The following is a 23,778-nucleotide window of genomic DNA, read 5'->3' on the forward strand; positions in this document are numbered from 1 at the left end:
AAATAAGTTGAACAACACTCTACAGTGTTACAATTTTTGACTATTTAGTGTTCATTTAACTATAAATTTAACACTGGAAAGAGTAAATTTAACACCAGACAACACTCTACAGTGTTACAATTTTCGACTCTATTCAGTGTTCATTTAACTCCATAAATGTAACACTATGGAAAGAGTAAATTTAACACCAGCTCAGGTTAGGACCATATAGACTCGGGGATAGTGTTAAATTTAACTCTTTAAGTGTTGATTTGACACTATGGAATTTACTGTGTATATACTTGTTGTTATGCTATGTGAACTCACTATGTTCTCTGCTCGCTGTACATATCCTACCAAGTCACACCTACACTCTTTCAATGTCCATTTCTCTGATGATGCAATTGTTGATGACTGAAGTGCTGATATCAACCAAACCCTCCTCATCCCACACCCCGAATTGTAAATAATGCAATGTATATACTCTGATGATTAACTTGTGTGATGATAGTATACAGTATATTTGTACCATGAATTGATTATGTGGACCCCGACTTAAACAAGTGTAAAAACTTATTGGGGTGTTACCATTTAGTGGTCAATTGTACGGAATATGTACTGTACTGTACAATCTACTAATAAAAGTTTCAATCAATCAATCAATAGAAAGCACACGATAGAAAGCATCAGTAGAATGCAAGTGAAAAAGAGCAAAGTATTACTCACTGTGAATAAAAAGCGTCTTTTCAATCAATCAATGTGTGTTTGTTGATGTAGTGTTCCTAACATGTGCATGTGCTGTGCGGGTCAAAGTGTCACAGCAACACAAACACAATAGAAGCCAGCAAAGCACACCATTTAAAGCACAAGATGGATGCCAGCAACGCACACAATTTAAAAGCACACGATACAAAGCATCAACACAAACAGTAGAAAGCAAGTGAAAAAGAGCAAAGTATTACTCACTGCGAACAAAACCCGTCCGATCCACATCCGTCACAAAAGAATTATGATGAAGGACTGAAGTGGGAACTCGGGTGGAACTAAATAGAACTAATTAAACGAGCTACAGGTGTGCTCACATGCAGGCCACGGAGCAGGTAGTCAAGGTGCCGTGAAAGACCGAGAGCTAACAGGAAACAGTAACAAAACAAAACCACTAAGACAGGAAGTGATTTCAAACACAGGAAAAGCAAACATAACCAAAGTGTCAGTAGCACTCCTGGCACACATATATATATATATATATATATATATATATATATATATATATATATATATATATATATATATATATATATATATATATATATATATATATATATATATATATATATATATATATATATATATATATATCAGACACATCTATATATATATATATATATTAGACCAGGGGTCTCAGACACGCGGCCCGCGAGATGTTATTTTGCAGCCCTCACCTTAATATGAAAGTGTAATGTTAGTGCGAGTTTTATATGAATTAGCTTGACAGCGTTGTGTGGAATCTACCAATCACGGTGTGCTATATGGTTCTCGAGGACCGAACATTGACGTCATTTGCGTGATGCAAGCAGGGAAACGTTCTAAATAAAGTATTCTATTTTAGTTACTTTGAATTTACAACCCCCTGACACTGCTTTGTACTGTTTTTGTATTTACTTTGATTATTATTTTCAACTGTTTGTTAATGTTGAAATTTATAAATAAAGGTTTATTAAAAAAAAATAAAAAAAAGTGTTCCTCGTGTAAAACTGGAGCCTCCGTGTTTGTTATTGTAACCGAGGGTTTATATATGTCGACTATACTGTATAAAAGTACAAAATAACAAACACGGAGGCTCCACTTTTACACGAGGACCACTTTATTTCTTTTCTTTCAAAAACCTCCGCTCCACGTAACGTGTCACCACTTCCGCTCTTATGGCCTTCAAAATAAGAGCTCAAGGCATATACTGTAAAACAGCTTATTGATTGATTGATTGAAACTTTTATTAGTAGATTGCACATATATAACATGTATAACTTATAACAGGAACTTAACATCACAAAGAGGCAAGCCCGTAAAAATAGGTTACATACCTCCCCTCCTACAAAAACAAACGTCCTCGTTTGAACACAATAACAGGATAAGTGCAAAAACAACACAGGCAGTTAAAACAAAAAAAACATATTAACCCTAACTCCAAATATACAGAGCCTCACACACACAACAACAACAACAACAACAACAACAAAAAGTAACAGAGGGTTTATATATGTCGCCTATACTGTATAAAACTACAAAATAATGTAACCTATTTTTATGGGCTTGCCTCTTTGTGATGTTAAGTTCCTGTTGTAAGCGGTTATACAGTATAAGACACCCTAAGCACCTGTGATAGACGTTATAGGGTTTGGAGAAGCCAAGGAGAGCGCTATGCTGCCTGCAACATCATTCAGCATGACCCGTTCGGTGGTGAGTCAGTGATGGTCTGGGGAGGCATTTCCATGGAGGGACCAACAGACCTCTACAGGTTAGAGAACGGCAGTCTGACTGCCATTGGGTCTTGGGATGAAATCCTTCCACCCATGGTCAGACCCTACGCTGGTGCAGTAGGTCCTGGGTTCCTCCTGGTCCACGACAATGCCCGGCCTCACGTGGCAAGAGTATGCAGACAGTATCTGGAGGATGAAGGAATTGACACAATAGAATGGCCCTCACCATCACCTGATCTAAACCAGATAGAACACCTCTGGGACATAATGTTTGGCTCCATCAGACGCCGCCAGGTTGCTCCTCAGACTTTACAGGAGCTCACTGATGCCCTTAGACAGATCTGGGAGGACATCCCACAAGACACCATCCGTGGTCTCATTAGGAGCATGTTGTCAAGCATGCATACAAGCACGTGGGGGCCACACATCCGTGGTCTCATTAGGAGCATGTTGTCAAGCATGCATACAAGCACGTGGGGGCCACACATCCGTGGTCTCATTAGGAGCATGTTGTCAAGCATGCATACAAGCACGTGGGGGCCACACATCCGTGGTCTCATTAGGAGCATGTTGTCAAGCATGCATACAAGCACGTGGGGGCCACACATCCGTGGTCTCATTAGGAGCATGTTGTCAAGCATGCATACAAGCACGTGGGGGCCACACATCCGTGGTCTTATTAGGAGCATGTTGTCAAGCATGCATACAAGCACCTGGGGGCCACACATCCGTGGTCTCATTAGGAGCATGTTGTCAAGCATGCATACAAGCACGTGGGGGCCACACATCCGTGGTCTCATTAGGAGCATGTTGTCAAGCATGCATACAAGCACGTGGGGGCCACACATCCGTGGTCTCATTAGGAGCATGTTGTCAAGCATGCATACAAGCACGTGGGGGCCACACAAGATATTGAAAATCATTTTGAGTTGCAGAAATTGAATTTAGGCAAAATAGACGAGCCTGCCACATCATTTTTTCACTTTGATTTTTGGGGTGTCTATATACTGAGCCCTCTGTAGGCTGAAAATGTGTATTTTCATCAAAAGATGTGGCATCCTTTTGTTCCTGAGACATTAAACTGTCCATATCAGTATAGATATCCCACTTTTTTTTCACCATTGATATCTGATGTGTTTTCAAAATGTTCCTTAAATTTTTTTGAGCAGTGTATATATATATACTGTATGTATATATATATATATGTATATGTGTGTGCATGTGTGAGTGTTTTCTCAAGACAGAGTGCTCTACTTGTTTTCTACCAGCAGAGGCTCTATTGTGTCAAGCAGTAAACAGGGCCCTGCGTCACACGTGTGCATGCATGCGACGTAGGCTGATTAGCGTCGATGTCACGGCCGCACCTGTGAGGCTAATCTTCTTGAGGGATTGAGGCGCTAATCGCCTGGCAGCATGGATGAAGCCAAAGAGTCACATTGTAAGTTGGCTCTTGTACAAATGTTTTTTATTACGGACACATGACAAGGAATTGAAACAGCTGCACAGTATGGAAACACAGGTGGTGAGAGAGTATAAAAAATGTATATGGTTATTAAATGGAACAACAGTGATATGCATCCTAATATTCCATCATATTTACATGACATAACGTCCGTGCTTGGATGTAATTTCATAAACATTAAATGTACAGTGGAACTTCTAAGGTCTAACATTTGATGATTTGTTTGGATTTAGTAACAACTTTTTCCATATGAAATCCCCTAACAAATAATGAACATAGAAATATGTTCCAAGATCAAACTGTCATTATCATTTTACTTGGCATTTTGAGGCTGCTTTCGTTTGCAAGAAATGTGTGAAAAAGCTCAATGAGTGTCGCTGGATTGTAGAGGTTCCACTGTATTAGAACTGCAGAAGCCTTGTATCATGTGTATGTGTGTTTAACGGGAGCTAAAGATTGCACATAACGAGGTAGGACAGCTACGATTTACTGCTCAGCAGGACAACAATGATGGAGCATAACGTGTCCAAATGGTGGAATGTAAGCGAGTACCAAAGAAAACACACACATGGCGTCTGAGCCAAACCGTAGTCTCATTTAAAGAACGTACTGCTAACCTTCAAATGTTTATGTCCATTTGTGCATCTTTTCTACCAATGGCATGTAAAAGATGCAATGCGTTTTCATTGACTTCTGGATGCTGAAACGGCTTCTCCTCGTCTGCTGCCTCTACCGCTCTCTAGTGTGTCAACAAGCGTCTGATTGGTCCAACTTTGGGATGCCAAAACACAAACATTTGGCCATCTTGATGTGAAGCGTTGTTTGTCTTTTAAATGTCAAATGTGACTTTTATGATATATCACTACATTGAAAAGGTCAATAAAACATAGCACCGTCCTATGTGGCTGTACTACAGTACACAAGCAATACTTTTCATCAGGAATGGACTTAAAACTGCATGATCGTTAAATGATGTCCATTTTCCCACAGAGAGACATGTCCAGCAGAAGGCACCGAGGAAGGAAGGAAGAAAGATGCAGCCATGAAGACAGGATGAAGATAAGTCAGTGATTTTTAGTGCAGTCTTTTGGAATCCTGATGTTGTCCTGCAAAGGAGAGAAAACATACATCATTTAAGATATGAATACTTTTTTTATATTGCTTTTATCAAGACTCATAGATGCTTTAAAAAAAATCAATCAATAAATAAGAAAGAACATTTAAAAGTTCAGGTTAATGGAGATTAAAAGTTTGTTTGAAGAGGTTAGTTTTTAACTGTTTTTTGAATGATTGTAATGGGTCAGAGGCACGAATATGTGGGGGATGAAAGTTCCAGAAATGTCCAATTCTCTCTTTCCACTTCAATCCCCTAACTTTTTAGCATATCTGGGTAAGTGTTTCAAACTATGATTCCTATTGGACCATTTTTGTGAAAAAGTATGTGTTTGCCATTGCTGATTAATTAACAAAGTCCCCTCTGGCTGACACTTTATTTTTAGTCCCACTGAGGCTTGCAGTTATCTCTATACTCCGTGTGGAACCGCTCCCTGAAGCTAATAATAATCACCTCCATTGTGGCAAATCAACTGCATTTCTTAGTATTTTAAGTACTGTTATCATTGGAGGACAAGGCTAAAGATGTTACACGAGAGCAAGCCAGGTCTGCACCTGCTAAGCTAGCCAATAAGCTAGCTTTAAAAAGACGCAAGAAATAAGTGCTAAGTAAAGTTTAAGAAGTGTAGATGAAAACATATTACAGCAGTTATTAACAGGAAATGAACAAGTAGATGAATAAGAGTGGGGAGAGAGGATAATCGAAACAAAAGGCAGTAACAATATGTGATCGATACTAAAGATGTGAATATATTTGTACTTTGTTGTTTTTTTAAATTGTGTTGTCTAATTCAGGGATCATTTCCTGTACACAACCTCCTGTGTACAGGAAATGAGAGCAAAAACCAGAGGATTTAAACCGTAGTACCCGCCTTCCGCCCGAATGCAGCTGGGATAGGCACCAGCACCCCTACGCCCCCGAGAGGGACAAGAGGTAGAAAATGGATGGATAGATGGTAGTTTTATTATGAATAAAGTAAGAAACTCGATTAAATATTGTGTTGATATTGTTAAACTGTCAATCCCACTCACCATAAATAAATTGAGCCATTTTCAGTCAATACATGTGATGGTATCACTCATGGATGATCAGAACATCCCTAAATGAAAAACAAACTTAAGTTTGAAAAGCTAGCCCTAGTTTAAACCCCTAACTGTAAACATTTAACCCCTTGTTTGAAATTTGAATGGAAGCGTCTGACTGGCTAGAATTGTTCTGCCTGGAAGGAGGTCTACTCTAGTTGTGGAAGGAGGTCTACTCTAGTTGTGGAAGGAGGTCTACTCTAGTTGTGGAAGGAGGTCGACTCTAGTTGTGGAAGGAGGTCTACTCTAGTTGTGGAAGGAGGTCTACTCTAGTTGTGGAAGGAGGTCTACTCTAGTTGTGGAAGGAGGTCGACTCTAGTTGTGGAAGGAGGTCTACTCTAGTTGTGGAAGGAGGTCTACTCTAGTTGTGGAAGGAGGTCTACTCTAGTTGTGGAAGGAGGTCTACTCTAGTTGTGGAAGGAGGTCTACTCTAGTTGTGGAAGGAGGTCTACTCTAGTTGTGGAAGGAGGTCGACTCTAGTTGTGGAAGGAGGTCTACTCTAGTTGTGGAAGGAGGTCTACTCTAGTTGTGGAAGGAGGTCTACTCTAGTTGTGGAAGGAGGTCTACTCTAGTTGTGGAAGGAGGTCTACTCTAGTTGTGGAAGGAGGTCTACTCTAGTTGTGGAAGGAGGTCTACTCTAGTTGTGGAAGGAGGTCTACTCTAGTTGAGGAAGGAGGTCTACTCTAGTTGTGGAAGGAGGTCTACTCTAGTTGTGGAAGGAGGTCGACTCTAGTTGTGGAAGGAGGTCTACTCTAGTTGTGGAAGGAGGTCTACTCTAGTTGTGGAAGGAGGTCTACTCTAGTTGTGGAAGGAGGTCTACTCTAGTTGTGGAAGGAGGTCTACTCTAGTTGTGGAAGGAGGTCGACTCTAGTTGTGGAAGGAGGTCTACTCTAGTTGTGGAAGGAGGTCTACTCTAGTTGTGGAAGGAGGTCTACTCTAGTTGTGGAAGGAGGTCTACTCTAGTTGTGGAAGGAGGTCTACTCTAGTTGTGGAAGGAGGTCTACTCTAGTTGTGGAAGGAGGTCTACTCTAGTTGTGGAAGGAGGTCTACTCTAGTTGAGGAAGGAGGTCTACTCTAGTTGTGGAAGGAGGTCTACTCTAGTTGTGGAAGGAGGTCGACTCTAGTTGTGGAAGGAGGTCTACTCTAGTTGTGGAAGGAGGTCGACTCTAGTTGTGGAAGGAGGTCTACTCTAGTTGTGGAAGGAGGTCGACTCTAGTTGTGGAAGGAGGTCTACTCTAGTTGTGGAAGGAGGTCTACTCTAGTTGTGGAAGGAGGTCTACTCTAGTTGTGGAAGGAGGTCTACTCTAGTTGTGGAAGGAGGTCTACTCTAGTTGTGGAAGGAGGTCTACTCTAGTTGTGGAAGGAGGTCTACTATAGTTGTGGAAGGAGGTCTACTCTAGTTGTGGAAGGAGGTCTACTCTAGTTGTGGAAGGAGGTCTACTCTAGTTGTGGAAGGAGGTCTACTCTAGTTGTGGAAGGAGGTCGACTCTAGTTGTGGAAGGAGGTCTACTCTAGTTGTGGAAGGAGGTCTACTCTAGTTGTGGAAGGAGGTCTACTCTAGTTGTGGAAGGAGGTCGACTCTAGTTGTGGAAGGAGGTCTACTCTAGTTGTGGAAGGAGGTCTACTCTAGTTGTGGAAGGAGGTCTACTATAGTTGTGGAAGGAGGTCTACTCTAGTTGTGGAAGGAGGTCTACTCTAGTTGTGGAAGGAGGTCTACTCTAGTTGTGGAAGGAGGTCTACTCTAGTTGTGGAAGGAGGTCTACTCTAGTTGTGGAAGGAGGTCTACTCTAGTTGTGGAAGGAGGTCTACTCTAGTTGTGGAAGGAGGTCTACTCTAGTTGTGGAAGGAGGTCGACTCTAGTTGTGGAAGGAGGTCTACTCTAGTTGTGGAAGGAGGTCTACTCTAGTTGTGGAAGGAGGTCTACTATAGTTGTGGAAGGAGGTCTACTCTAGTTGTGGAAGGAGGTCTACTCTAGTTGTGGAAGGAGGTCTACTCTAGTTGTGGAAGGAGGTCTACTCTAGTTGTGGAAGGAGGTCTACTCTAGTTGTGGAAGGAGGTCTACTCTAGTTGTGGAAGGAGGTCTACTCTAGTTGTGGAAGGAGGTCTACTCTAGTTGTGGAAGGAGGTCTACTCTAGTTGTGGAAGGAGGTCTACTCTAGTTGTGGAAGGAGGTCTACTCTAGTTGTGGAAGGAGGTCTACTCTAGTTGTGGAAGGAGGTCTACTCTAGTTGTGGAAGGAGGTCTACTCTAGTTGTGGAAGGAGGTCTACTCTAGTTGTGGAAGGAGGTCTACTCTAGTTGTGGAAGGAGGTCTACTCTAGTTGTGGAAGGAGGTCTACTCTAGTTGTGGAAGGAGGTCTACTCTAGTTGTGGAAGGAGGTCTACTCTAGTTGTGGAAGGAGGTCTACTCTAGTTGTGGAAGGAGGTCTACTCTAGTTGTGGAAGGAGGTCTACTCTAGTTGTGGAAGGAGGTCGACTCTAGTTGTGGAAGGAGGTCTACTCTAGTTGTGGAAGGAGGTCTACTCTAGTTGTGGAAGGAGGTCTACTCTAGTTGTGGAAGGAGGTCTACTCTAGTTGTGCACGTCGTGTTGTTGCAGGAATGCAAATGCAAGTATTCCCTTTTTGTAAAGCATTTGAATTGTTCTGGAAATGTGAAGCGAGCAAGTTTGAACTACAAAATCCCAGCCAGTAAAAAGTGGAGATGAGTTGTGTTACAGCTTGTTGACAATCTCACAGCCTGCCTGGCACATGACTCCCACTACACCACTTTGACGTGGAGCTGCAGGAAGATGGATGACTTCTACATTGGATCAGTCAGGCTTGCTTTTTATGGATCTTTACGGTCCTAATGAGCAGCTATGGATAAGTATCCAAATCCAAATCCAAATCCAAACAACACAATACACAAGTGTATTGTGTTGTTTGTGCTGTCCTGATTTGTTGATTGTGTTGCACAGTGGCGCCCCCTGTGGGTTGTGGCTAGCATACATGCAGGGCGGCCAATTTTCAGAAAATGACAAGAGTGAGACTTTTATGGCATGAAGCATTCGAAAACAATTGTCCCTTTTTACCAGCAATGTGGCCACTTTGAAGGTGGATTTATACATTAGGACTGATGTCCTCAGCTCCCTGTGGCCTCCTAATGCACACCTTCAATACTGGGGACTTGGCAACTGATGACTGATGTCCTCAGCTCCCTGTGGCCTCCTAGTGCACACCTTCAATACTGGGGACTTGGCAACTGATGACTGATGTCCTCAGCTCCCTTTGGCCTCCTAGTGCACACCTTCAATACTGGGGACTTGGCAACTGATGACTGATGTCCTCAGCTCCCTGTGGCCTCCTAGTGCACACCTTCAATACTGGGGACTTGGCAACTGATGACTGATGTCCTCAGCTCCCTGTGGCCTCCTAGTGCACACCTTCAATACTGGGGACTTGGCAACTGATGACTGATGTCCTCAGCTCCCTGTGGCCTCCTAGTGCACACCTTCAATACTGGGGACTTGGCAACTGATGACTGATGTCCTCAGCTCCCTTTGGCCTCCTAGTGCACACCTTCAATACTGGGGACTTGGCAACTGATGACTGATGTCCTCAGCTCCCTGTGGCCTCCTAGTGCACACCTTCAATACTGGGGACTTGGCAACACAAAGACGTAGAAAAGATACAAATTGAGAACACAAATGCAGAGAAAACCTTTTTCCATTCATTTCCGGTTAGAAATGAATTGAAAATGGTTTTCTCTGCTGGCTCTTCTGTCTATTGACCGGCCATAACATGAACGATGGCTTTATTTTGATTTGAAGCGTGACAGTGAGGAAATAATTCTATTTACATCTCACTCTGTAAAGCGAGGCAGTAACAGCAACAGTTTTACACAGAGTGGGTGTGTGTCTCCTCTCTGATTGGACGGCATTGTCATTCCACTTCAAAGTACAAGGAAATGGGCTTTCAGTACAGGCTGTCCAAGAGCAGACATTCAGCAAACAGGGTGAAGCACCATCCACCAGTACATTGATGCACACTGTCCAAGAGCAGACATTCAGCAAACAGGGTGAAGCACCATCCACCAGTACATTGATGCACACTGTCCAAGAGCAGACATTCAGCAAACAGGGTGAAGCACCATCCACCAGTACATTGATGCACACTGTCCAAGAGCAGACATTCAGCAAACAGGGTAAAGCACCGTCCACGAGTACATTGATGCACACTGTCCAAGAGCAGACATTCAGCAAACAGGGTAAAGCACCATCCACCAGTACATTGATGCACACTGTCCAAGAGCAGACATTCAGCAAACAGGGTGAAGCACCATCCACCAGTACATTGATGCACACTGTCCAAGAGCAGACATTCAGCAAACAGGGTGAAGCACCATCCACCAGTACATTGATGCACACTGTGCAAGAGCAGACATTCAGCAAACAGGGTAAAGCACCATCCATGAGTACATTGATGCACACTGTCCAAGAGCAGACATTCAGCAAACAGGGTAAAGCACCATCCACCAGTACATTGATGCACACTGTCCAAGAGCAGACATTCAGCAAACAGGGTGAAGCACCATCCACCAGTACATTGATGCACACTGTCCAAGAGCAGACATTCAGCAAACAGGGTAAAGCACCATCCACCAGTACATTGATGCACACTGTCCAAGAGCAGACATTCAGCAAACAGGGTAAAGCACCATCCACCAGTACATTGATGCACACTGTGCAAGAGCAGACATTCAGCAAACAGGGTAAAGCACCATCCATGAGTACATTGATGCACACTGTCCAAGAGCAGACATTCAGCAAACAGGGTAAAGCACCATCCACCAGTACATTGATGCACACTGTCCAAGAGCAGACATTCAGCAAACAGGGTAAAGCACCATCCACGAGTACATTGATGCACACTGTCCAAGAGCAGACATTCAGCAAACAGGGTAAAGCACCATCCACCAGTACATTGATGCACACTGTCCAAGAGCAGACATTCAGCAAACAGGGTGAAGCACCATCCACCAGTACATTGATGCACACTGCATTCAGCAAACAGGGTAAAGCACCATCCACCAGTACATTGATGCACACTGTCCAAGAGCAGACATTCAGCAAACAGGGTAAAGCACCATCCACCAGTACATTGATGCACACTGTCCAAGAGCAGACATTCAGCAAACAGGGTAAAGCACCATCCACCAGTACATTGATGCACACTGTCCAAGAGCAGACATTCAGCAAACAGGGTAAAGCACCATCCACCAGTACATTGATGCACACTGTCCAAGAGCAGACATTCAGCAAACAGGGTAAAGCACCATCCACCAGTACATTGATGCACACTGTCCAAGAGCAGACATTCAGCAAACAGGGTAAAGCACCATCCACCAGTACATTGATGCACACTGTCCAAGAGCAGACATTCAGCAAACAGGGTAAAGCACCATCCACCAGTACATTGATGCACACTGTCCAAGAGCAGACATTCAGCAAACAGGGTAAAGCACCATCCACCAGTACATTGATGCACACTGTCCAAGAGCAGACATTCAGCAAACAGGGTAAAGCACCATCCACCAGTACATTGATGCACACTGTCCAAGAGCAGACATTCAGCAAACAGGGTAAAGCACCATCCACCAGTACATTGATGCACACTTTCATGTCTCCAAAACATCCAAAAAAGTCGCTAGATTTGTCGCTCGTCGCTTGTGAGAAATGGAAGGGTCACTAAGAGGAGTTGGAAAGATTTGAGCTTCATGCCTGATTCACACCAACGGCGCTTGCCGCGCTATAAAGCGGCGAGCAAAGCGGCGAGCAAAGCGCCGTCATTTTTGTCAATTTTTCCAGGAATATCCCGATCTCCGAAGTAATGTTATGCTTTGATACGCTCTGATACGCTCTTGATACCAATTAGTTGCCGCTTTGTTACGGTTCCTCACGATTTGATGCCACTTTGATCTCGTTTTGATACGCTTTAAATCACGCTTTGATACGTTGTATTACGCTTTATTGAACTTTATTACGTTTTGATGCGATCCTGACGCTTTAAATCAGGCTCTGACATGATTATCAAGCTCTGTTGTGCATTGTTACAACACAAATAAGAAAAAAATGTGAAAAACTCAGTATACTGTTTTCCACACATTTTTATATTTATTTTTTCAATTTCTCTTTTTTTTTCATTATATTATGTTTTATATCTTCATTTGTTTTATTTTTCTCATCTTAATAAATATCTATCTTTCATTTTTTATGCTAGTTGACAACATTAAATGGCATTTCTTTTATTTTTTATATCACCTTCTACCATCCTAGTCACGTCCGTTGTGTCCTTGGGCAAGACACTTCACCCTTGCTCCTGATGGCTGCTGGTTAGCGCCTTGCATGGCAGCTGCCGCCATCAGTGTGTGAATGTGTGTGTGAATGGGTGAATGTGGAAATAGTGTCAAAGCGCTTTGAGTACCTTGAAGGTAGAAAAGCGCTATACAAGTATAACCCATTTATCATTTATTTATTTATTTTTTCAATTTCTCTTTTTTTTTCATTATTATGTTTTATATCTTCATTTCTTTTATTTTTCTCATCTTAATAAATATATATCTTTCATTTTTTATGCTAGTTGACAACATTAAATGGCATTTCTTTTATTTTTTATATTCATTTATTTTTTCAATTTCTCTTTTTTTTTCGTTATACATTGTTTTATATCTTCATTTCTTTTATTTTTCTCATCTTAATAAATATCTATCTTTCATTTTTATGCTAGTTGAAAATAATAAAAGGCATTTCTTTTATAAAACGTAACATATTCTCTTTTATATTAAAATTTTCATACAGAAAAATGATAGACAGTAATGTCAAAGTGCAACATCAAACAGCAAACTCTAAAGAAGTGCAGAAACAATGATCATCGTATAAAAAAGGCAATGATGCAAAAGAGAACGGATTTGTAAAAAAGTTTCAATGTCACTAGTCAATATCACAGTCACTTCCTCTTTGTAGTTGGGGTCCGCGCTTTCAACCAAGATCTGTTAAGCTTTCCTACCTTTTAGTCAAGTTTTGCTGAGCTTTGTCATGCTTTGATACGCTCTCTGCGTTTTTTTCCATTCTTGACAGAGCGCAGAATTTTTTTAAACCGTTGAAAAAATTTTGGCGAACTTGCCGCATGTCCCGCTTCACTACAAGCTTTCCCACCATCCATTAGGACCCTCACGCTTTAATCAGGCTTTGTTACGCTGTAACGCCGCTTTGCATGCCGCTTTAAAGCGCCGTCAAAGCGCCGTTGGTGTGAACCTAGCATTAGAGATCAAGTCGCCAAGTTTGACAACACTGCGCTGAGGTGTGTGTGAAAGATACAGATGCCAAGACCCGCCTTATGTTGCTTCTGATTGGTTTATATTGTGTGGTGCCTTCCGTGGTTGGCTAGATTTAGGCACGATCATTTATGGATTAGACTGGGATTGCTTATTTCAGCCAGTCATTTGATCAAATACACTGGCGCAGTTATTAAACCCCAATGTTTGCCTAGAAATCAGATTGACTTGTAATTTCTCACACCCCTCAATAGGCTCCACAAATTAGATTTTTTTGCCAAATCACCACGCACCGTTCTGGGATTAACAAGCACGTGAGCAAGACAGGTTGAAAAACATGGCCATGTCTGCACTTAGCAACTACTTGTCCATAAATCATTGACAATTTGTCTAAAGATCATAAAAGATTGAAGATAATTGTATTACAGTAGGGGGCGCATGTTTTGACAAATGGCAAAAGTAGAAGAGTTAGAGTGAACAAAGTAGGGACAACCCATGGGGGGTCAGAACATGTTTTATTACAATATTTCATATCTTAAATGTAACATTGCAAAATATTAAACATACGGTAATAACTGCAAAAGTATTATTTTTTTCTAAATGAAAGTTCATCTTAAAGAGAACTAGCTGCCGCGACGGTGTTTTGCTTAAGAAGGGGATATTTTTAGAAAATGTGTAACTCTGACAAAAGAAATAGACTAAAAACAAATGTTCACTGCAATTATGGCAATATAATTGGTGTAATATAGGATGATCAATGACTTTCTTCAGTTCCCACCCCTATATACTAATTGGAAAATTATTCACGACATGTTTTACTTTTACGACATTTGTTTTTATTATTAATATCTTTGCTAATCGAAAATGTTTAATCATTTTGGCGAGTTTGTATTTCTCATTTGAAGCATTCAGCTGTAAAAAAAAATAAAAAACCTTAATGTTTGCCCTTCATAAACTCAATGAATTGCAGCTAAATACAGATTATAGACGTGATATTTGGCCACGCAACTATGAAAAGCATTATTGTCCACATTTGATCTGAAACACACAAAAATGATGCTGGGTCTTTTTTGGGTAAAAATATAACAAATGTTACAAATGTTAAATACACTTTATACGGAATTGACTAAATGGTGAGGATTTGTTCATAAGTAATTGTTATATCACGATGTTTGCGTGACATGTTTTCAGTATCTCATGACTTTGACACAGGTTTCAATGGAATTATTAACCAAAAATATACCTTCTTGTTTCATGTCTGTGCAGAAGAACTTTCTCTTCTTGTGTCCAGGACTCTGCACACAAACATTTGTCCAAATAAGTTAGTTACTTCCTAGAAAGTAGTTCATGAGGAGTACGTGTCAACAAGACCACAGAGTCTCTGGTGGACACGTGACAAACATCTGCAGAAGGGTGCTTACGCTTGATGCTGCCGCACAAAATCTGCAAACTGGCGGTCCTTGGCGTAAAGCTCGATGATGCGTATCCTGTCTTGGATTTCCTGTCAGGAAGAAGGAGATATGGAGATAAACTATCCACTGAACACCGTCAAAAGTGGCGCACCACCAACTCACCTCCTTGGTCAGTTCGCTGTTCTCGTAGATGTGTCGGATCTCCTCGCTGCTGAAGTCGGTGGAGGCCTCGGCGCTGGCGCTGCTGTAGATGGCAGCCTCAGGGTAGCGGCGGTAATAGTGGCTGTAGCCCGTGGTGGCCTCGCTCTCGTACATGGGGTTGTACTTGGTCGCCCGCTCCAGCGATGGAATGCTCTCCGCCCGCCTTTGGAGAATAAATGTTGATCCAATGTTGATATTGGATATTGGCCTGATATCCTCAAAACAAGTATCAGCTTGCATCTGAAGTCTCCGACATAAGTAGTCCTGCAGCATGTGTACTTTTACAAAATTGGACAACCAATTAATATCGAAATCAGGGGTCCCGCGGGCCGGGATACCGCCACCAGTGTCAAAAATCCGGCCCGCGGGAAGTCCCAAGATAAAAAAAAATGTTTATATATTTTTTTAGTATTATTTTTTAAATCTGTCCTTTCTAATCCATTTTCTACCGCTTGTTACTCTCGGTGTCTCCTAGCCACTCAGGCAAATCATATTGTCGAAAAATGCATTTTCCCATCGATAATGTGACATCATCGCGCTCGCGCTGCAGTTTAGGGCGAGTGCGCGGCAAGTCCGCGCTATTTCCCTCAATTAGTGTGCAAGGAATATATATATACGTGTATGTATATATATATATATATATATATATATATATATATATATATAGCCCAACCCCCCGGCCACATTTTAACCCAATGCGGCCCCCGAGTCAAAAAGTTTGGGGACCCCTGATTTAAATGTTCTTTGTTAAGCAGTCTTTTCTTTCTTTCTATTTTAGTGAAGAAATGGACAAAAAGTAAACATGGTAAGCCTACTTTAGCTATACAACAGCTAAGTGCACACAAGCTTAACAAATGTATATGCTGTATCCACTTTCGGCTTTTCCCCTTGTAACCAGTGTCAAATAATTATAGTTGCATCATAGATACAAAGTATCCAAGGCAAAAGTGTATTAGAAAGTATCCAGTAACAAACGTGTTCGCATCATTTACCTCCCTGTATCATGAGCCCAACCAAATCGGGGTTTTTTTGCCCTCAAGTGACACAGGTCTGATTTCTTTGCCAGTCAAACGCTCCAAATTTCGAGATTACGTGGTCGTTGGGGTCCATACCGATCGCGTTATTCCCAAGGTCGCGTTATATAGAATTTTTGTTTTTTTCCGACAAAGAATAAAAAATGTTTTGCTGCTGTTGGTGAAGGAACACAGCTAAACCAACAGCAGCGAACTATTTTTTCAAAGGATAATTGCTATCTTTCTATTTTGTGTGTTTCTTAATATTTGATAGCCTCCTTCAGCCCTTCTCCAACACATTTTGTAGTCTTATTGAATTTACAAAGCACTTGCCCTTTTTGTTTCAGCGCTTTACTTTCAATAGCTAGCTCCTAAGCTAGCAGAACTAAGCTAGCCTCGGTCTGAAGCCCCCCGCTCCGAAGACAGGAAAAATGGTGAGTATGCCCTCTTGGTGGTCTTGCACCCTTCTCATGGAGAGGTTGTTCCTGCCAGTTACTTTCATAACTTTAGATGCCGTGGACACGCTTGCAAGCGTTAGCCATGTTGAGCTAACTAGCCCAGTTTACGGGTAACAAGCTACGGTGAGCCCGCTAAGACGCATAACAGATTTAGCTCGTTAGCTAGTCCCCCAGACCCAAGTCTACTGGTGACCACACCGCAATGTAAACGGGTAAAATTCGGGGTCCATGGCATGATTGCGTTAAAATATTGTGTTGTATTGAGCCGCGTTATATCAAACTTTTGTGTAAATAAATAAAAATTGTAACCATTATCATCCTTGTGCCCCTTTCACAGGAAGAAGGAGTGTACCTCGTCAAAGTGAAATTGCTCATAGATGAGGACGAGCATAGCAACGTGTTTAAATCTAACATAGCCTTAACCTCAAGTTTGAAACCCTATTTCTGTTTTGAAACGCCAACCCTAGTTTGTATTCCTGACTTAAAACTTGTGTGTGAAAAGCTAAACCTAATCGACAGTCCAAGTCAGTTTTCACTTTAATAACAAGGAGCATGAAAATGGATGAAACTGGTCACCTTCCAACTTCACTTTAGCATTTCTGTGGTTACCATGTCTTCTGTTCACCATGTAACTAGTTTATTTTCTCAAGATGTCTTGTTAAAGATTAGTGCACCGCAGCCTGCAATATCATCCATATTATCATCAACAAAAGAGGTTCCAGTTTCCATCCTTGTAGTCATTGCTCACCAATACCAGAAAATGTTAAATTTTGCCTTTTTTACAAATATTTGAAACATGTATCTCCATTGGAACTATATGTATAAAAGCACAAATAGTCCAGGAATCAAGAAGTGAACTTAATAACCTGTAATACCTTTAATTCCTCTTTAGTAATGCAGAATAATTCTCTCTAAGCAGAAGATCAGAAAGACAATTGCGTAAATAGCAGTAAATTAACACCCTATGGGATCAGTTAATCGGCTGAGATTAGCATGTTTGCTCCACAGGCGACAAAATCCAGACACATCACTTGTGGATGGACGGCTAAGTATGTGACCTGCTTTTGCGTGACTGCTATAAAATAACATAATGAAGGAGAGTGAGATTGGGTGGAAGATTCAGATTTTACATATGGCGGACAAGTGGCAAGTCCTTGAGATGTATTTGCTAATTCTGTCCTAACCAGGCGGTTATTAAAAAAATGGTGAAGTCTTCGTTCTTAATTTTGAGCATTTTAAATCAGTCACTGAAAGCAGGTACCATGGTCTGGCACCCTTCAAATCTGCAGAGGGAGTGCTGGATGGTTCTATGTTGCAATCCATGCTTGTGCACGAGCAACATACAAGAATGCTAGGAAGTGGGCCGACACCAACAGATCTTGTTGGTGTCAAGTTTCCCCAAGCACGGCCCAGATTGCCTGTTTGTGTAATCCAGAAATCATCTGGTTCCTTACTAAAAACAAAGTTTTGCTATTTCGAAGGTCTGTGATTATTTCAAAGGCCTCACCGTATGGGGTCCTCAGACTCGTCCTTATCGTATTGATCTCGTAGCGTCCTGGCGAGGAAGAAGATGACACCAGACGCCACCAGTAGGAAGCCGGCCACAGAGGCCACCGCTATGCCCACCACCAGAGGCTCCGATACGTACTCCTCGCAATGCTCTCCTCGGTACCACCAGTTCTCTCCGACGCGACACCTAGAAAAAGACGACAAGATCTCAGGAAAAATCTGAAGATCAAAGTATTTCTCTTCACAGTCAAAGCTAGGACCACAAATGCAGACCAATTCAGCCCTGCTCGCATTTGTGCTTAGTCTGCTTTATTGTCATTCAAAGGTATTGAACTACTTTTTGCAAGCCAACTTGGTGTTTTTTAAAGCCAATTATAAAGAAAGAAACCCAAAAGCAGTGAAGTTGGCACGTTGTGTAAATGTTAAATAAAAACAGAATACAATGAATTGCAAATCCTTTTCAACCGATATTCAATTGAGTCGACTGCAAAGACAAAATATTTCATGTTCAAACTGGAAAACTTTCTGGTAAACTTTGTTATTGTTTGCAAATATTAGCTCATTTGGAATTTGATGCCTGCAACATGTCTCAAAAAAGCTGGCACAAGCGGCAAAAATTACTGATAAAGTTGAGGAATGCTCATCAAACACTTATTTGGAACGGGGGACGGCGTGGCGAAGTTGGTAGAGTGGCAGCAATCGGAGGGTTGCTGGTTACTGGGGTTCAATCCCCACCTTCTACCATCCTAGTCACGTCCGTTGTGTCCTTGGGCAAGACACTTCACCCTTGCTCCTGATGGCTGCTGGTTAGCGCCTTGCATGGCAGCTCCCGCCATCAGTGTGTGAATGTGTGTGTGAATGGGTGAATGTGGAAATAGTGTCAAAGCGCTTTGAGTACCTTGAAGGTAGAGAAGCGCTATACAAGTTTAACCCTTTTATAAATGATAAATAAATGATAAATGGGTTATACTTGTATAGCGCTTTTCTACCTTCAAGTTACTCAAAGCGCTTTGACAGTATTTCCACATTCACCCATTCACACACTGATGGAGGGAGCTGCCATGCAAGGCGCTAACCAGCAGCCATCAGGAGCAAGGGTGAAGTGTCTTGCCCAAGGACACAACGGACGTGACTAGGAAGGTAGAAGGTGGGGATTGAACCCCAGTAACCAGCAACCCTCCGATTGCTGGCACAGCCACTCTACCAACTTATCATTTATTTGGAACATCCCACAGGTGAACAGGCTAATTGGGAACAGGTGGGTGCCATGATTGGGTATAAAAGCAGCTTCCATGAAATGCTCAGTCATTCACAAACAAGGATGGGGCGAGGGTCACCACTTTGTCAACAAATGCCTGAGCAGATTGTCCAACAGTTTAAGAACAACATTTCTTCACGAGCTGTTGCAAGGAATTTAGGGATTTCACCATCTACGCTCCGTAATATCATCCAAAGGTTCAGAGTATCTGGAAAAATCACTGCACATAAGTGGCAAGGCAGAAAATCAACATTGAATCCCTGTGACCTTCCATCCCTAAGGCGGTACTGCATCAAAAACAACGACATCAGGATATCACCACGTGAGCTCAGGAACACTTCAGAAAGCCACAGTCAGTAACTACAGTTTGTCACTACATCTGTAAGTGCAAGTTCAAACTCTCCTATGCAAAGCAAAGCCATTTATCACCACATTTATTCAACACCTAGAAACGCTGCTGGCTTGGCTGGGCCTGAGCTCATCTAAGATGGACTGATACAAAGTGGAAAAGTGTTCTGTGGTCTGACGAGTCCACATTTCAAATTGTTTTTGGAAACTGTGGACGCCAAAGAAGAAAAGAACCATCTAGATTGTTCTAGGCGCAAAGTGTAAAAGGCAGCATGTGTGATGGTATGGGGGTGTATTAGTGGCCAAGACATGGGTAACTTACACATCTGTGAAGGCACCATTAATGCTGAAAGGTACATACAGCTTTTGGAGCAACATATGTTGTTATCATGGACGCCCCTGCTTATTTCAGCAAGACAATGCCAAGCCACGTGTTACATCAACGTGGCTTCATAGTAAAAGAGTGCGGGTACTAGACTGGCCTGCCTGTAGTCCAGACCTGTCTCCCATTGAAAATGTGTGGCGCATTATTAAGCCTTAGACCCCCGGACTGTTGAACAACTTAAGCTGTACATCAAGCAAGATTGGGAAAGAATTCCACCTGAGAAGCTTCAAAAATGTGTCTCCTCAGTTCCCAAACGTTTACTGAGTGTTGTTAAAAGGAAAGGCCATGTAACACAGTGGTAAAAATGCCCTGGTGCCAACTTTTTTGCAATGTGTTGCTGCCATTAAATTGTAAGTTAATGATTATTTGAAAAAAAAAAAGAAGTTTCTCAGTGTGAACATGAAATATCTTGTCTTTGCAGTCTATTCAATTGAATATAAATTGAAAAGGATTTGCAAATCATTGTATTGTGTTTTTATTTACCATTTACACAACGTCCCAACTTCACTGCTTTGGGTTTTGTAAAGACTGATCCATTAGATCATCAGGCTTGGAAGCAACCAAGAACGCTAGCCAAACTAATGCTTCATAAGCACTAGAATCATAAAGTTTGACCTTTGTTTTTCCATTTGTGTATGTAGTAAAACAACAAGACTTGATGATGTGTCATTGGTGTGAAATGAAAGTTATCTTGGCCTCCAACGTGTCTGCTTCTAATTATTTGGGTAAAAAAAAAAAAAAAAAGTCTTAAAATGTCGTACACAACAACTCATACATGTTCCAAATGTTTGCAAGTTACCCACGTGCACGGACGCATAAAACAACAAAGACAAATATAAGTCATTCCTGAATATATAATGTTAATATTATAATCAATTTAGTCCTTTATAGATACAAGGCAGTAGAACTACACAACTTCTCTAACAAATGATGTTAAGGATCAAAATGAAACATGTATTTGTAAATATACTTATATTATATTATTATTATTATTAATGAATATCTTTGGAAATATTTCAAACATTTTATGAGCTACAATAATTTTGTGGAATCAACATTCCTAATTTTACTGATAGTTATTTTGGGGGGTTATCATTTAGCATTTCCACATACACCAATCTGTGTAAATAACTATATTATTGGTATTGGTATTATTATAAATGTTATTTTTACAAATGTAAAAAAAATATTTTTCAAACTTTAATACTACTACTACTAATATTTTAAATGTAATTGAACCCCGAGTGGTAGAAAATGGATGGATAAATAAGAATCAATAAGTGTAAATGTAATTAAAAATAGTAAATTAAATCATTTATGGTCATTATTATGAATTTACTGACTACATTTCTTCAAGTGCTACTTTTTGTTTTAAATATTGCAATATACGATAATAACTTTTAGGATGAACATTTTCTATGTTCCAGTACTTCAATGAGTGTAAACATAATTAAATAAATATATTATTGTGGTTAAAATGTATTCCTAATATGATTTTTTTAAATGTCCAATATAAAAGTACTGCAATACATTTCTGAATTTTCAAGTGCTTGAGTATAGCCAAATAAGATCATTGTTATTAATACAATGTACCGGTACTAATAATGCTTTCTGGAGAAAAAAAGACTACAATCATTTTCTGTTGTTAAAATGTAACTAAAGGTTAATAGCATACCATTTGTTATTACATGTACGGATATAAATTTTGTCATTGTCTGTAAGGGAACACTGCGTCAAATATACAATGTTGTATGTGATCGTCATGCTTTCTCATAATGAGATGGAAGAGTTGGACTGACTCAACTCATCTATTGGTAAATGGTAAATGGGTTGTACTTGTATAGCGCATTTCTACCTTTTTTTAAGGAACTCAAAGCGCTTTGACACTATTTCCACATTCACACACTGATGGCGTGTTGTCTATGCAATGTCTGAAAAAAGGAGTGCAGTCCAGTAAAAGCACTGTGAAACCAGCAGGAGGTGCTCTGTTCTGTTCTCCTGCACGTTTCAATGCAAAAACAGAGACGTGCCTTCTGTGATTTAAGCCTCAAAATCCAGAAAATGCTCACTTTTACACACACATACTTTCCTTGAATCCCCACCCACCTGCAGATGGCTCCCTGGCCGGGTATGATGTCACATTTGCCATCATTGAGGCAAAAGTCGGTGCGCAGCTCGCAGATGCTCTGACAAGGCAGGCCGTCTATGCTGAAGTAGCCGGCGTTACACACACACTCTGCCTCCCCAGACCATTTGTTCACCTTACACTCGGCATAGTCGTTGCACGCCTGGAACTTGCACGGGTCCGCCTGGACGCCTGGAAATCACAGAACCGCAAGAATGTTATGTCTCAGCAGTGGTGTTGGTTTGACAGTGAAAGATCTTACTGGAACAGTTTGATATCATGGGAATAGTTCTTGTCCATCCACCTGTACCATTCTATTCCAATCCATGTGTTTGGCCATTTTTGGCAGTTCTAATGTTAAGGGTCCCAAAATGTCTGACTAATATTGTTAAGGTACTGGTCACAGTATGGTACATTCCACTAGAATGGAGCCAGACAGGCTGCTATCATAACCAAACTGTAGCTCTCTCTTGTAGGCACATTTTTCACCCAAAGGCATTTTAGCCGCATTTCCATTTTGGATTTGGTTAACCACGGTACAGTTAATCAGGCTTACTGACACCACTCTTATTATTGTAACCAGGCAACGGTTTCAGTTTGGTACACTTTTTTTTGCAGTCTCCAATATTATGGGTACCAAACTGTCAAACCTGTGTTATTCACTATCATAGAAACCAAGTTATGGCGCCAAAAACGAAAGCTTGGTTGAGTTTACCGATACAAACTATACCGCGGCAAACTGCACTTCACTCAACTGTTTGGTTGAAAGCAGAACAGTTTGGGAAACAAAAGGTATGGCAACCCTTTTACCTGTTTCCATTGCAAACTATGCCAAAACAACATGATATAACGAGATACAACACCCCTTTTTGAGCTGTGTGCCTACAGCGAGCCTAATAGGGGCAAAGTGTCAGGGTTCTCCATTGCATTGTATTGCATTACCTTAAATTGGAAAGTAGCCTCCGCTAAAATAGCCGCCACATAGGGACACCACTTAGCAGTCGTATTTTGATATATCTATGGTCCCGTTGCTGTTAGCACCCTTTTTGTTGGTGCACGATATAGTTAGCCTGTCTAAGGTGGAGCTAAACTCCATTGGTCAACAGAATACTGTGGTTTACAACGAAGGGAGTCTTTGTCTTTGTCGCCAAATACATTTATTGTTAGCACTAGAATAGTCCACTATTCGATTTGGAAGATTCTGATGGAACTATCAACCTTGCGGTTGAATTATTGGACATTGTGACCTCCTCCTCCGTCCCTCAAGGTCAGTTGAGTAACCAGAGACCCACATACAGCAGTTGTGTTGGGTGTCTGTTCTAAGATGGAGGACACAGCCCAAACTGAGCTGCTTCTGTTTGGATAAAAAATCCTTGTTACAGTACCTCATTTTTTTCAATGATGTAACTGTAGTCTGACAGAGCTAAAAACAAATGCTTCATTTAAGTTTACCATTCCAAACCATCCCACCTTGCCTGTACCACTTGATGGAAAGCAGAACTGTTAGGTACACAAAAAGCATGGTACGCCATTCGCTCCATTTTCATATTAAAACATTTTAAAAATTCATAACGTTCCACTTTTAGCCATTCTTTATGTCTGTCAATGTAGGACGGTCTGCCTGTATAAGTTGGGGAACTTAGC

The 23,778-nt window shown here is 41.2% G+C and overlaps 1 protein-coding gene across 1 annotated transcript in view; it reads right to left on the minus strand.

Moving 5' to 3' along the window:
• Positions 1 to 3,909: 3,909 nt before the first annotated feature.
• Positions 3,910 to 23,778, minus strand: part of LOC133659058 (interphotoreceptor matrix proteoglycan 2-like) — a 50,604-nt gene continuing 30,735 nt past the window's right edge. The window contains exons 17-22 of the mRNA XM_062061729.1: positions 22,116 to 22,326; positions 18,017 to 18,205; positions 15,000 to 15,201; positions 14,847 to 14,926; positions 14,669 to 14,720; positions 3,910 to 5,024 (exon numbers count right to left, since the gene is read on the minus strand). Coding sequence (XP_061917713.1) covers positions 14,678 to 14,720; positions 14,847 to 14,926; positions 15,000 to 15,201; positions 18,017 to 18,205; positions 22,116 to 22,326 — 725 coding nt within the window. The 3' untranslated portion in view covers positions 3,910 to 5,024; positions 14,669 to 14,677. The remainder of the gene's footprint in view (positions 5,025 to 14,668; positions 14,721 to 14,846; positions 14,927 to 14,999; positions 15,202 to 18,016; positions 18,206 to 22,115; positions 22,327 to 23,778) is intronic.

Source organism: Entelurus aequoreus, linkage group LG10 (genome assembly GCF_033978785.1).
Source record: "Entelurus aequoreus isolate RoL-2023_Sb linkage group LG10, RoL_Eaeq_v1.1, whole genome shotgun sequence".
NCBI classification, from domain to species: domain Eukaryota; kingdom Metazoa; phylum Chordata; class Actinopteri; order Syngnathiformes; family Syngnathidae; genus Entelurus; species Entelurus aequoreus.